Consider the following 15,781-nt stretch of genomic DNA (forward strand, 5'->3'; position numbering starts at 1 on the left):
TAAGTTGAAATGAAGCTAAGTATGTGATATGATTTGAATATGTGTCCCCTCCAAATCTCCTGTTGAAATGTGTCTCCATTGTTGGAGGTGGAGCCTAATGGGAGGCGTTGGGGTCACAGGGGCAGATGCCTCATGGCTTGATGCTGTCCTCACAACCTCTTTTCCTTATAAATTACTCAGTCTCAGGTATTTCTTTAAAGCAATGTAAGAATGGCCTAATACAATATGATATATTGACCTCAGTTCTAGGTATTGCCTCAGTAGTTGTAATTCACACAAGTGGAATTTAGTTCTATAGTACATAGTATTATATTGGGCTTAAAATGTATGTGCAAATTTCAAGGTAAATTACTTTCTAGACAATCCAGTAAGAGGTAACTATTTTTTGATCACCTGATCTCAGTCAGAAACTTCCTCTCCATCCTCTTACTACCCTTATATTTCTAATGAGATTAGGAGGTTTAGAAACAATATCAAAACACCACGGATCTGAAGAGACTTCAATGGATATGGATTTGAGAGAATGAGTCTCATTCACAGAAGGTCAAAATGGAGGATTAAAACGCTGAAAAACTGGCCGGGCACGGTGGCTCACGCCGGTAATCCCAGCACTTTGGGAGGCCAGGTGGGTGGATCCAAGGTCAGGAGCTCAAGACATGCCCGGCCAAGACGGTGAAACCCCATCTCTACGAAAAATACCAAAAGTAGCAGGGCGTGGTGGTGGGCGCCTGTAGTCCCAGCTACTCGGGAGGCTGAGGCAGAGAACTGCTTGAACCCGGGAGATGGAGGTTGCAGTGAGTGGAGATTGCACCACTGCACTCCAGCCTGGGAGACAGAGCAAGACTCCTTCTCAGAAAAACAAAAACAAAACAAACAAAAAAGCTGAAAAACTAAAGGGAATGTTTCCCTGTGAAAAGAACATGTTCAATGAAAAAAAATTGAGGGTATATGGGAAATAAATATTTTTAGTGTATACTATAACATATGAAAACACGATTTTTAATATTCTAAAACAATGAAACTTGAATCTTTGTTGAATAGAACCGACTGCTCTCAATTTTTAACTCTAAGCATTTAATTATTTGATAATGCTTTTAATCAAACTTTTGAGATTAACTGATATTATTAAAAGAGAATTAAACTATTCACGTTAAAAGTTATGTGCATTTTGATTAAAATTGTAGCCCACACTTATTGTAATTTTATAGAATTTAACTTTCCTAGATTCAAATAACTAAATGTCATGTTACTTTTTGAAGAAGGTTAAATGGCTAACATGTAATATAGTTTTACTACTGTAAATTAAATGCATATACACAATGGATTCAAGGAAGATGATACATTGTATCACAAAAGTCTAACAAAATTCCATGGAATTTGAAGAAAAATGACTAATCTTCAAGTGAAAAATAGAAAAGAGTTAATGTCTTGTTAGAATGTGTGTGTGTGTGTTTTTTTGGTGTGTTTAAAAGACATGTGTTTACTCAAAGAATGTAAACAATGAAGAAAACTACAAACAATTTTTTAAAACCCTCAGTATCACTACTCAGAATTAAAAATTATAAACATCAAATGAAAACATGATTAGGAGAATAAATATTTTTAAAAGATAAAATTGCTTTTTAAAAACTTTTATATTAAAGAAACAGAAATACACTGAATGAAGTGCCAAAAACTTAGGCAGACAGCTAAATGATTTTTTCCTTATGGGCCAAAGTAGCTGTGTCCTAGATCTGGATATAAAGCAAGAAATACCTTTTACTAAACGCAATTTGGGATAAATACTACTTAGATTAAATGAAAAAAAAATCTAATGAAGTGATATTGAAAAAATGTACTGATTTTTAACAAATCCACCATAAGCACTATTAGTACTGACATTTTAAAGTGTCACTTTCAGGTTAAGAGAAGAGATAGAAACATTAACATTAAGTCATTATATTTTATAAACAATTTTTCAATTTTAGATGGATTCAAATACAAACATTATGTAAAAGATGAGGATATTGATACTTTCACATTGCTTCCTAATTTCCCTCTTCTCCTTGTTAATATTTTAGGTAGTTTATTAACATTATGATGTCATCAAAATTTATTACGTGTACATTCTGTACCATTATCAAAATGACCACAATTGTCCAACAATATTCCAATAAATTTCTAGAAATATATTAATAAAGTTAAGTCTTATAACCAGTTATTTACTCAGGCTTTTTTGTTCCTGAAGTGTTAATATTTTCTTAAATGAATTTTGCCAACAAGTATTTTTCCCCCAAGATGTGCTTATGAGTGATGTTTTACTTGAGGTGAAAATTTTACGCTTGATTAGACTGCAACAGGTGGAAAGACATTGCTTGGAAATTTTATATTTCTAGGAAACCAGCTTTAAATAAAAATTATTTAACAAGTTTTCACATCTGGTAATATTTCTAGGTTCGAGGCTTCCTATTGTGACTTTTTTCCAATGAGTTTCACATTTATGAAGTTCATAATATATTTCAATGTTCCAGTAAAACCCCGTCTCCATTAAGTGTTTTCTGGTCACCAAACTTATAAATAATCTCTCATGAGTTGCTATAATAGCTGCCATTTACAGAGTGTTAAGTATTGCAAAGCTCTATTTCTTGGTATTGTATTTCATCCTTAAAGCTACCCTATGCTATTACAGCTATATTATTCCCCATTTTGTAAATGAAAAAAGTGAGACACAGCAAAGGTAAGGAACTTACTGTGGCAATACAGCTACCGAGTGGCAAAGAAGAGGCTTGAATCCGAATTTATCTCGTGCTGAGCCAAAAAACTTAAAATCCTCTCCTAATTTCTTGTACCAGTTCATCTGGTGTGTATATACTTATTTTCCAGTGCTATCTTATCACTGAAATAATTTGTTTGGGGGACGCAACCAAATTTCATGCGCCCCATAATTAGAAATCATGCTTTGTGCAGTACTTTCTATTTCTCAAAGTTCAAGGCCTAGCACTTTGGCTGGGCTTGTAACTAATCAATTGTTTGCCGTGTATAACAATATTTCAAAATATATATTAACCAAAGAGATACATATTAATATGGCTCTAAACTTTTTGAAACATATACAGCTGAACTGCAAAGCTCAGTCTAAGCTATTAAATCCAGGTACCTATAAATCATGTAGCATAAACATGGTCCCATTGTAGGTGGCTGCTTTGGAAGAACTCAGAACTCAATTGAAAATCAACAATTCTGTGATTCTATGACAATTGCTTGCTTCGCTCCACCTGTATATGAGAAGGTGTGCTAAATGCAAATCAGCCTTATGAGTCAAGGACATCTGCAATCATTTTGGCAATTCCTAGTTTGCTATCATGGCCTATTTCCAATTATGTGGATGTGTAATGTACATTTTTCTGACTCCTCTTAACGAGGTTATCTCTATGAGGTTCCACCTCATTTCCTGAGATAGTTTTATGGGCTGACACTATTAGTTCCTTTTTCACTATGTCATATTATTTCCAGCCTTATTTCCTCATCACAAATCGAAATAGTAGTAAATGCTTAGAACTAAGAAGAGAACAAAACTTACGAGATAGAATCTTACACATTGTGGAAGAAAAGTATATATCAAGGGACACTAAATAAAAATCATGTAGTTAATGAGTAAATATAAAAACAAGCAGAGATATGAAATATTTTCAGCTAGTTGAGTTTTTATCATCTTTGATTATTTGCACAAATACTGTTCTCTGTTAGCCAGACACTTTAGAATTAGTTATAAATTAATACAAAAATGCAGAAAAACATGACTAATAATTTTTGCTTCTTGATATTATTTCTTTCTCCAAGTAAAACATAGGATATACCATGAAGGTGTTTTTACACATTTCAGCAACATTTGCAGAATTGTTTTCTTCTTGGTTAAAAAAATATATATACACATACATTTTTTAAAAGCAAATCTCTAAAAGTCTGCTTCCCCATCATGAAGTGTCTCTGAAGGAGAAATCCTCTAGAGTACAGATTATATTTTCTAAGGAGAGTACACCCTTTTTGAGCAAAATACCATTCAGGTTCTCTATAGTTTGGGTACCAACTCCCCATTCGTTACTAGAGCTCATTACAAAAGACAGAACACTACTAGTGCCATCGTAGAATCCCTACTGCTCCGAGAGAGCAATCAGATTACAGTCACTTCTCAGGTTGTTCTGAAGAACTTTTCAGGAGCTGAGAGCACAGCATAAATCAAAGTGAGTGAGAACCTGCAGAGTGACAATAGCTTCCTCCCTGAAATAGAAAATACATGGCTGGGACATGGCTGGGACTGCTGGGAAACTGATCATCACACAATATTCACCATACTCATTTCAGCTGAAAGAGGAAATGCTTATGTGTATATCTAATCTTTTGAAAGCTCAGTTCTTTGCTATCCCATGCTAATTAGGCCAAGAGCCCATTGTTTCCCCCCTTGTTTCTTTAGAGTTTTACAACAGTCCTCAATCCTTTCATATAGCAGGTGCTCTAGTAACGTCATTTTGATCCACATTATTTGGTTATAAATTGATGAGGGGGAAAAAAGAATCCCCGACAGTGACACTGTGTGAAGTTTGCATGTTTTCTTTATGTCTGTGTGGGTTTTCTCCGAGTGCCCCTGTATTCTCCCACATTCCACTGATGTGCACGTTAGGTTCATCCGCTTGTCCCCATGGTCCCAGTGTCAGTGAGTGAGTGAGTGAGTGAGTGGGTGAATGAGTGAGTATTGTCTGAATGCACGCTGTGGTGGACAGGCATCCTGGCCAAGTCAGTTGCCGCGTTGTGCCTGAGCTGCTGGGATAGGCTCTGGGGCCACCCGTAATCCTGAACTGGAATAAGTTGGTAAACACTTATCTTGTTTTTACTAATCTTTCTTCAATGTATGTATAGCTCACATTTATTTCAATTTTGATATTGGAAGTCTTTGGTCTATTTAGAACTTCAGTGATGTTTTTGTGATGAGAGATGTAGGAACGTAACTCTTGCGTGTATCAATTAGCCTGTGGGTAAAATTGATTTTGTTATACATTGTTTTCCTTAAAGGTGCAGATTCCAGGAACCTATCCATGACATTAGGTGAGGACTCACCGTACAATGGCAGAGCTCCACATGGGAGATTCAGTCCCTATTCACAAAGAGTTGGTATATGCAGCTGGTAATACAAAGAGTGTTATAAGAAACCATGAAGTGATGTGATGTGTTCCTGCCAAAGATTAGACAAATTACAGCATGTATTTATGTATTTAATCTTAAGGTTGTATTTTTAAAGGGAGTTATTTTGGAGAACACACACTTTTTCCAATTATTCAAATATCACTTTGGGATAAGTATTTCAGAATTGCTTTCAGAGATATTTGAATACTTCTTCTTCTTATTAGTATTTTTGAGACAAGTTTTGTTCTGTTGCCCAGGCTGGAGTGCAGTGGTGCAATCATGGCTCACTGCATCCTCAACCAACCAGGCTCAAGTGATCTTCCCACCTCAGCCTCCTGAGTAGCTGGGACCACATGTGCCTGGCTGAGTACTTACTATTTTATGATGGATTTGATGTTTACAATTAGCCAAGGCTAAGACTAATGAGATACAGAGTAGTAAAGCTGTTAATAACACCACTGTGTGTGTGTGTGTGTGTGTGTGTGTGTGTGTCTGTGAAAAATTTGCTGATGATATTAGTGAAACTGGAGGAAATTTATAAAATTAAATGGAGAAATAATTGCTAGTAAATTTCATAGTATTTCATCACTTAGTGACTTTGATGAATCAAACTTCATTGTTAGGTCACAAAGAACATGGATTTAAAAAATGAGAGTGGATTTGGCTCAAACACATCCCCACTTCTGGAAAAAAATTTGCCTTACTGAGCTCTGGTTGGTAGTCATCCTATATGAAAAATGACACCAGTTTATAATACCACCTTTATTCCATAATTGGATGTGTTTCTTAGTTATTAAAACAAATTGCATATTAATTGGATTTCTTCCATAATAATAAATAAAACATGAAAAGTTAAAATGGTGCCTTTTTGCCTCTCTGATTCAGTACCTTACTGAAAGTTCTAGTTATATTTTGGGGGGTGGGGAGATACCTGGAGATGCTCATTCTTTTATTTATTTATTTTATTTTGTTATTCTGGCTACAGAGGATGCCATAATAAACACCATACTTCTGTTATTCTTGAAGTAAATGGTCACCGGCCCATTACTGGCTCATGCAAAACAAAATTGGCTCAAAGGAATACTGCACATATAATTTACACAAAGATGCATAGATTCAGAAGAAGACAAATGGAATACAGTGATTTTGTCTAAAATCTCCAAGCTGGTCACATCTGTAGGCTCAGTCTTTGGGTTTTACTCGTGCTTGTCAATAGACTGTTTAATAGTGATTTCTTAGGTTCAAAAGTCAAATTATTTTTTTTCTGCACATGTTTTATCTATATGGATTATATTCCACCCAAAATTTGAGACCTAGCTCACACTCAAACTATATTATGTGAAGTCTTTACAGATTTTACCAAGTATTATTATTATTCTCTTTGCATCTCTATTACACATGGCCTTCCCTTTTTTTTTTTTTTTTTTGCATTTGTCTTTATCTCTAAATTTAAAACTTCTGGAGGGCAGGTACCTTTCTTTTCTTGCTTTTCAAAGCATCTAGGGCAGTGCCTTACATGTAATGTGAGCTCAGAGAATGTTCATAAAGTATAAAAAAATCCATGTACCACAGTGACATCTTCTGTTTACCCGGTGGTTTTAAAAATTCATTATTCATATAAGCAGGCTATGCTCTAGGCATCTACACCTGCATTTCCTTGGTAATCACCTCAGCAGTCTTGTGAGACTGATCATATTAATCTTATTTCACACACGAGAAGACTATGAGGCTGAGTAAGTTGTTTAAAGCCACACAGGTATTGACTCATGAAGCCAACATTCAAATCCAAATTTAACTTCACGGTTAGTGCCCTTTCCATTATAGCTGTAATTTGTGTAAAATAAAATAACATATGCTATTAAGACTTTTTTTCACTTATGTGAATAAAAACATTTCCATTTTCAAAGGACTTTACAAGTAAAAACAAAATTCTAAAAGGATGAGCTCTTATTTTTATGTCAGTTCGAAAAGAAGAAAGAGGGGAGTGTGTGTGTGTGTGTGTGTGTGTGTATTGTAGGGAGGGATGGAAAGAGGGTAAGAAAGACACTCAAAAAGAAATTCCCATTGTCTGCTTTCCTGAAGTTTATTACGAACAGAATGTCTAATATTTGATTTTAAGTTATTTGCACAACCACTGTGTAAACCCATCTGTGGTCATGAACTTTCAACAGAGGTTAGTTGGAATAGATTTTAGTTGGTGGTATTTTGGGGGAGTGAAGCTATCAGGGTTTTCCCCATGATAGGGTTATTCAACATCAAGAGGAAATCAGCCTAAATGCCCACCAGTGATAGACTGGATAAATAAAAGGAGGTACAGAGGCTGGGCATGGTGACTCATGTCTGAAATCCCAGCACTTTAGGAATCTGAGGCGGGTAGATTGCTTGAGCCCAGGAGTTCCAGACCAGCCTAAGCAGGCAACATGGCAAAACCCTATCTCTATACAAAATTAGCTGGGCATGGTGGTATATGCTTGTGGTCCCGGTTACTTGGGAGGCTGAGATGGGAGGATTGCTTGAGCCCTGGAGGTGGAGGTTGTGGTGAGCTGAGATTGTATCATTGCACTCCAGCCTAGGCTACAAAGTAAGACCCTGTCTCAAAAAAAAGAAAAAAAGAAAAAAAGAAAATGTGGTACATATATGCCATGGAATACTATGCAGCCGTAAAAACAAACGATACCATGTCCTCTGCAGGCACATGGTTGAAGCCTGAGGCCATTATCCTTAGCAAATTAACACAGGAACAGAAAACCAAATATCGGATGTTCTCACTTATAAGTGGAAGCTAAATGATAAGAACACATGGGCACATAGAGGGGGAACAGCACACACTGGATCTTTTCAGAGGGTGGATTTTGGGAGGAGGGAGATGATCAGGAAAAATAACTATTAGGTACAACAAACTTTCATGACACAAGTTTACCAATGTAACAAACCCTGCACTTAGATCCATGAAATTAAAATAAAAGTTTAAATCATTGCTAAAAAAAAAAAAAAAAAAAAAAGAGGAGCAGTATGTATGTGTTTGCTGGATGGTCCTTAAACTCATTAGTCAAATAACATGAAAACATAGAGCTTCAAATGAGTAAGATAATTGTTAATCTTTATTTCCTGTGTTCTTCTAGCCTCAGGAAAAAATCTTTAGGGAGACAGTCACTGGAATAGAAATTCTGAGAACCTGATTTAAATCTTAAAGCTTACTTCAGCTTCTAGCAGTGTTATGATTGTAAAGAAAATATGAATATATTATCTAATCAATCTAAAATTTAATGAACTGATGGATAGTTCATTAGCACTAGTACAGTCAGTGATATTAAAACAGGCTTAGTAATATTATTTTTTCAAATTTTATGCCAAAGTATTATGGCCAAAAATCTTAAATTCTTTCCCTCATTTTTGTACCACTTAGTTTGGTGTGTGTACACCTTATTGCAGTACTTTCAAATCATTGAAATAATTTGTTTGGGGGACAAAGCTCATTTTATGCCCCCATAATTAGGAATTATGCTTTGTGCAGTACTTTCTATTTCTCACAGTTCAAGGCCTAACACTTTGGCTGGGCTTATAACTAATCAATTGTTTGCAGTGTATAACAATATTTCAAAAATCTATTAACCAAAGATAAACATATTAATATAGTTCTAAACTTTTTGAAACAGATACAGTTGAACTGCAAAGCTCAGTGCAAGCTGTTAAATCCAGGTACCTATAAACCACGTAGCATAAACATGGTCCCACTGTATGGTGACTGCTTTAGAAAAACTCAGAACTCAATTGAAAATTAAAAATTCTGATTCTATGACAATTGATTGCTTCACTCTACCTGTATATGAGAGGGTGCGCTAAATGAAAATCAGCCTTATGAGTCATGGACATCTGCAATCGTTTGGATAATTCCTGGTGTGCTATCACAGCCAATTGCCAAGAAATTTGCTACATGACCAAATTTATGATAAATCAGTTGCCATACAGTCATTACAATTAAGTAGGTAGATGTCTGGAGTTAAAAAAGAGATAGAGGGGAACTGATTTCACTCACCCATCCTCTTACAATTAAGATCTAAGAGTATCTTCAACTAACATGCTTTTACTATTTTAAAAAACAATTTTCTAGGAAGATGTCATTGAAAATTACTTCAGTAGAAGACTACTAAACTTAAAAGAGAGAGTATCATATGGCTAGTTACTATTCAAGGCTCAAGATATCCTGTCTCCAATCCCTGAACCCTATCAATGTTGCCTTGTATGGAAAAAGGGAATTTGCAGATGTGTTTAATTTAGATTCTTGAGATTATCCTGGATTATCTGGGTGGGCCATAAATACCTTCCCAAATGTCTTGTCATAAGAGGGAGGCAGAGGAAGATTTGACTATAGAAGAAGGCAGCATGATAATGAAAGCAAGATGCTGTGTTACCAGATTTGAAGATGAAGGAAGGAAACACAGCCCAAGCAATGTAGGTGACCTTTAGAAGCTAGAAAAGTCAAGGACGCTGTTTCTTCCCTAGAGTCTACAGAAGGAATCATCTCTGCTGCTACCTTAACTTTAGCTCAGTGAAATTGATTTCAAAATTTATGACCTCTAGAACTGTAAGTGAATAAATCTGTTATTTCAAACCATTAAGTTTGTGCTAATTTGTTATAGTAGCAACAGGAAACTAATACATTTACTTTGAAAGCCATGTATCTTATATGTCCACCAATCCTAAACTCTTATGCCACAAATTTGCCCAATCCTCATTGAGCCCTCTCGATTCCCATCAAATGATTTTTAGGCCGGGCGCAGTGGCTCATGCAGATCACGAGGTCAGGAGTTCAAGATCTGCCTGACCAACATGGTGAAATCCTATCTCTACTAAAAATACAAAAAATTAGCCAGGTGTGCTGGCAGGTGCCTATAATCCCAGCTACTTGGGAGGCTGAGGCAGGAGAATCACTTGAACCTGGGAGGCGGAGGTGGCAGTGAGCCAAGACCACACCACTGCACTCCAGCCTGGGCAACAGAGCGAGACTGTCTATAAAAAATACACACACACACACACACACACACACACACACACACACACACACCTGGAAGATAGCAGAGCAATGAAAGAAAAAACAAGAATAAATAAAACATAAATTTAAGTAATGAAAGAATCACATCCTTAAATGAAAAGAGATTACCTCATGTTGGAGAATGTTAATGAAAAGAAAAACAAGATTAACATTTGAAACATAATATTTAGACCTATTTAGGTTATTTACAAAAGAAATAACCAAACTGCCATTAGCATTCTCTTCTGCAAAGTTAAATATGAGAAGGCATTTGATCAGCCTTCCCAGAATCCAGAGGGAAAGGTTTCAAACTGAAAAGCTTTAAAACCAGCAAAACTATAATTGAAAGGAAAGGCAAAAGGAAAAATGCCACCTATATAACCTTTCCAAACATAATATTAAAGAGTAATTCCAACCAGATGAAAGTCGAATAAATGTAAAAAAGTAAAGGAAAGAAAAGTAGTTCAATATCACGAATAATAGTATTCATAGTAAATAAGTGTTCAAAAGTCATAGTCAACACACTGAGTTTTCAATATATATCAAGAATAGTGCTAAATAATTTATATTACCCTGTGCTATGGTTTGAATGTGGTGTCTTTTCCAATATCTACAATAAAACCTAATTACCAAGTTGATGGAATCAGAAGATGGAGCCTCTGGGAGGTGATGAGGCCATAACGGCTCTGTCCTCATGAATGGGATTATGTACTTTCATACAAGGGCTTGATGAAACGAGTTCCTCCACCTTCTGTTACTTGTGAACACAGCATTTTTCCTTTAGAGAGGACACACGTTCAAGGTACCATTGTAGAAGCAGAGACTGGGCTCTCACCAGACCAAAGGAGATGAAAGCAGAGACTGGGCTCTCACCAGACCAAGGGAGATGAAAGTGCAGACTGGCCCAGACCTGGGGTGAGATGGAAAGGCAGACTGGGTTCTGCCTGCACCATGGAGGATGAAAGAGAGGACTGCAGCTCCCACCAAGGGAGGGAGAAATGGTGAGACTGGGCTCTACCAGACTCAAGGAGAAATGGGATCAGCCTCACACCAAAGAGGCTTAGGTTGAAACCCTGAACCTCTAGCCTCCAGAACTGGCCAGAAAATAAATTCCTGCTCTTTATAAATTACACAGTTTTAAATATTGTGTTATAGCAGCACACAATGAACTAAGACAGCATATTTCACTCTCAGGCATTAAGCCATCAAATATACAAGCAAATGGGATTGGTCCTATTACTAAAGTTGAATAAATAGATTTAGAGAGACTGATTTCTTTCTTTCTTTCTTTTTTTTTTTTTTTTTTCGATGGAGTCTCCCTCTGTCGCCCAGGCTGGACTACAGTGGCATGATCTTGGCTCACTGCAACTTTTGCCTCCCAAATTAAAGCGATTCTCCTGCTTCAGACTCCTGACTCGCTGGGACTACCGGCATGTAGCACCACACCTGGCTATTTTTTTTTTTTTTTTTGGATTTTTAGTAGAGATGGAATTTCACCATGTTGGTCAGGCTGATCTCAAACTCCTGACCTCAAATGATCTGCCCACCCTGGCTTCGCAAAATGCTGGGATTACAGGCATGAGCCACCGTGTCGGCAGGCAGATTCATTTCTGTTGCTAGGTCATATGGCTAGTAAAGTATGGAGCCTACACTGAAACCCCAATCTGTCTGATTCCAAAGGCTATGCTCTTGATTGCAAGACTAGTCTTCCACATGAAGGAGAAATACAGATGGGAATATTTTTTAGTCATTAGAAAATTAATATATACTTAATGTATTAAATTTGGCAAATTAAAAAACCTCTGGCATAAAAAGTTTAAGAAAAGTCATTTATGATCTCATTGTCTACAAATTATTGTTAAATATTTTAATAGCTGTCAAAAGAGAAAATAGTCCACTAAGTGCTCTTCTTGTGCTTTTCACATCTTTACATATAGTCATAAGGTATTTGTTTCTAAATGAAACAATGAAGTCACATTTACATTTTTTTTTTTTGTAATCTGACTTTTCTTTTGTTGCCTTTTTTTTTTTCCAGACAAAGTCTTGCTCTGTTGCATAGACTCTGGAATGCAGTGGTACAATCTTAGCTCACTGCAGCCTCTGCCTCCCGGGTTTAAGGAATTTTCCTGCCTCAGCCTCCTGAGTAACGGGGACTACAAGTGCATGCCACCGTGGCCGGCTAATTTTCATGTTTTTTTCTTAGTAGAGATGGGGGTTTCTCCATGTTGGCCAGGCTGGTCTTGAACTGCTGGCCTCAAGTGATCCACCTGCCTCGGCCTCCCAAAGTGTTAGGATTACAGGCATGAACCACTGCACCCAGCCTGGCTTTTCTTTTCATAATATACCACTAATCGGATATTTCTTGAAGTCTATTGTGTTTATCTTGAAGATAAATGTCATGGAGCAGATCTGAAAATACTATTCAGTTCTCCCTATAAATAGTTTAATAATAAGATGTCATTACATGTTTTTTATTCATCAGTACTATATTATTTAAAAAGAACTGAAATAATGTTTAAATTCAGTGAACATACCTGTGCCCCAAATAAAATAGTGATAAGTATATTTTGCAAATCACGACATTCTAGAAGTGAAGGAGGCATTATACTATGTGTATAGCTACTGTGCAGTTTGAACAGCACCTCCATATTCTTTATCTTATTTGATGTTAACAAGAGTGTATTAAGCAAGGTAAGTGTTCCTATTTCTATATTATATATGAAAAAATGACAATATTTATACAAAGCCAGTGGCTTACTAATTGGCAGCCTAGAATAGGTGCCTTGAGCATTGTGTCCTCTCTAAAGTGTTCTGGATTTAAACTAGCACTTTTATAGTGTATCTTACCTGTTAATTTTATGCTTTTCTACTCTTTTTGGTTATTATTCTCACATTTTGAAAAATTAAGGCTTATTTTATGTTTTTAGTGTCGCATAAAGTGGTTAAAAGGCCTAGTACACATAAATTAATCTAGAAAGGATAAAACATAGTAATTTTGAAGGGTTGAACATAAAGCAAATTTAACATGGGTTTGAAGTGTTTGCTCATCCTCAAGGAACGTATGCACTCCTGAACCTCACACTTAAAACAGAGATTATGCTGACATTTAATGTGTGAAGAACTGAATTCTGTTGAAGTATTAGAACAATTTATACAAAATGGTATTACAAACCTTAGATGAATGGTGATTCTAAAATTTCAGCAACTTTAATCTCATTTGATGTTTTTAGATAGGTTAGTAATCAGCACTCACAAAGCACAATCATCTATTTCACACACAGCAACAGATTCCTGGAGATTAAAAGTTATTTGGCTTTCAGTAGCAGAGACCAGTGATATTGTTATCTAGAGAACTGTATGTTCCTGAGATGTTAGTGAGAGAAAGAATGGTCCTTTAGATTACCTTTTACTTTCCTCCTTTTTGGACACTGATAGACTACTCTCAAAAGCATCATGAAATTCTACTCGTAGCAGATTTTTACCTTTATAATAATGCTTGGCTGTGGTTGGTTTTATGTTGTTGTTGTTTTTTTCCTTTCCTTAATACTTTTTTAAGCAAGAGTATGTGATTTTAAAGTAAAGCCAGTTTGCAGCTAAATAAAACCTGGCTGGGCAATCCATAAATGAGTTGTTTAACTATATAGTGAAGAACTTGTAGACTTCTATATGAAAGAATTTCAATGGAAACAAAAGTTTTTGAATTTTAAAATTAACCTTGATAGACAAATAGTATATATTACAGAGTTAGAAATAAGAGTCAGTTTGTTTAGGGTAATTTTTACGTGAAACTATTTTAAATGAATGTCCTACACAGCATTTCTATTCTATTCAGTGAGATAAGATGTACAAATCTCAAAAAAAAAAAAAAAGAGAGAATTAACACTAAATAAAAATGTTGTGGCCTCATTAATATGGGTGGAAGGCATTTCGTTACTAGAAGTTTTCTTTATAAACATTAACTATACATCTAGCTATAACTAAACCAGGGAATAAAGGAGACAAAAGGAACACATTTTATCTTGATTGGTTTTCTATCAGTTGGTTAACAGTTTCTACTTCTAACATGGAGTTTGTTATTTATTTATTTATTTATTTATTTTTATTTTTTTATTTTTTTGAGACGGATTCTTACTCTGTTGCCCAGGCAGGAGTGCAGTGGCCCCCGCTCACTGCAAGCTCCACCTGCCGGGTTCACACCATTCTCCTGCCTCAGCCTCCCGAGTAGCTGGGACTACAGGCGCCCGCCACCACACCGGCCAATTTTTTGTATTTTTAGTAGAGACGGGGTTTCACCGTGTTAGCCAGGGTGGTCTCGATCTCCTGACCTCGCGATCCGTCCGCCTCGGCCTCCCAAAGTGCTGGGATTACAAGCGTGAGCCACCGCACCTGGCCTAACATGGAGTTTATTGATGCGTTATAGTAAGGAGTATAAACTGAGTGAGATAACTTAGATAACTTAGCTGAATATAGCTAAAATGCTTTTAAAATATATTTAAAGGTAATTTTTTAATTTCTCAGGAGTACCTAGTTTTATAAAGACATTGAATGTATATTTTTGTTATGATTTTGTGTAGGTAAGAAAAAGATGATTCAGCAAATATTGATTATCATGAAATTATATGGTAAGGAGTCTGCAGTTATTTTTTAAAAAGATCTTCAAATTCATCTGTTAGCTCTTTGCCAAACCACTCAATGTCAGATTCAGGAAATGCTAAAGTCACTTGCCTAAAGGGGGAATGAAATTTATCATTTTATTTTTTAAAATAATACTAACTTGGTGATTTATTTTATACTTTTAATTATTGGTAATGTACCTAACATTTTCCTAACGTGTACTTAAGTCCAAATCAATTTTCTAATATAAATTGCATTTGGAGTATTTGATATCATTTTCCTTCATTTAAGAAATGTAATAGCTACAAAGATAGAAGAAGTAAGAGAATTTTGATAATTAAAAAAAAAAAAAAACCTTGAGCACATATGCCTAGGAGACTAAAATCCATTAAAATTCATACTGTGTTTTATATCAAAATGAAATTTTTTGCTGAATAAATATGGTATGTTGAGCAGAAATCAGTTATGGGTTGCTGTGCACCAAACATATATTGATCTCCTTTCTGGAAAGTGAGGGCTGGTAGAAATTCTCATTTGATGGGTGCATAGTAGAAAAAAATGTGGGAAACAGTCAAAGTGTTCATGTGCCACCTTAACAAGATTTTAAAATTGGTCCCTTTGTAATTCAGTTTTTGCTGAGGCTGTAACCTGATGGCAAAATAATAGCTGCAAGAGCATTCACATTCCAAAGTGAAGAATAGATTCCCTAGAACAGATTCGCAAAGAAAATTCTAAAAATCAGTGTTGTTATTCATAGCCACTTACCAACCTAGATGAGGTTAGAAATGGGATTTATTTGGGTAGAGGTGATAGTGTTCTCTGAGACCGCCTTGTCCTGCCATGGGGAATGAGATGAAGGGTGGTGATGTCAGCATCAAGAAGACCACCCAGAGAACTTGAAATGTGTAACGTGTTTGGGGAACACAGTAGGTACACACTGAGAAATGTCTAAAGCTCAGAGTGCATGGCTACATAGCT

General features: G+C 36.0%; 1 protein-coding gene across 3 annotated transcripts in view; it reads right to left on the reverse strand.

The window, feature by feature from the left end:
• Window positions 1-11,059, reverse strand: part of ANXA10 (annexin A10) — a 78,374-nt gene extending 67,315 nt beyond the window's left edge. Inside the window, exon 1 of one of the 3 annotated variants that reach the window (XM_017959182.3) lies at window positions 10,820-11,059. In XM_017959182.3, coding sequence (XP_017814671.1) covers window positions 10,820-10,885 — 66 coding nt within the window. In that variant the 5' untranslated portion in view covers window positions 10,886-11,059. Of the gene's footprint in view, window positions 1-2,729; window positions 2,963-10,819 lie in introns of those variants that run through there. The other 2 variants (XM_017959181.3, XM_009207817.4) reach the window with 2 other exon arrangements.
• Between the last annotated feature and the right edge of the window lie 4,722 nt (window positions 11,060-15,781).

Source organism: Papio anubis, chromosome 3, assembly GCF_008728515.1.
Source record: "Papio anubis isolate 15944 chromosome 3, Panubis1.0, whole genome shotgun sequence".
Lineage (NCBI taxonomy): Eukaryota > Metazoa > Chordata > Mammalia > Primates > Cercopithecidae > Papio > Papio anubis.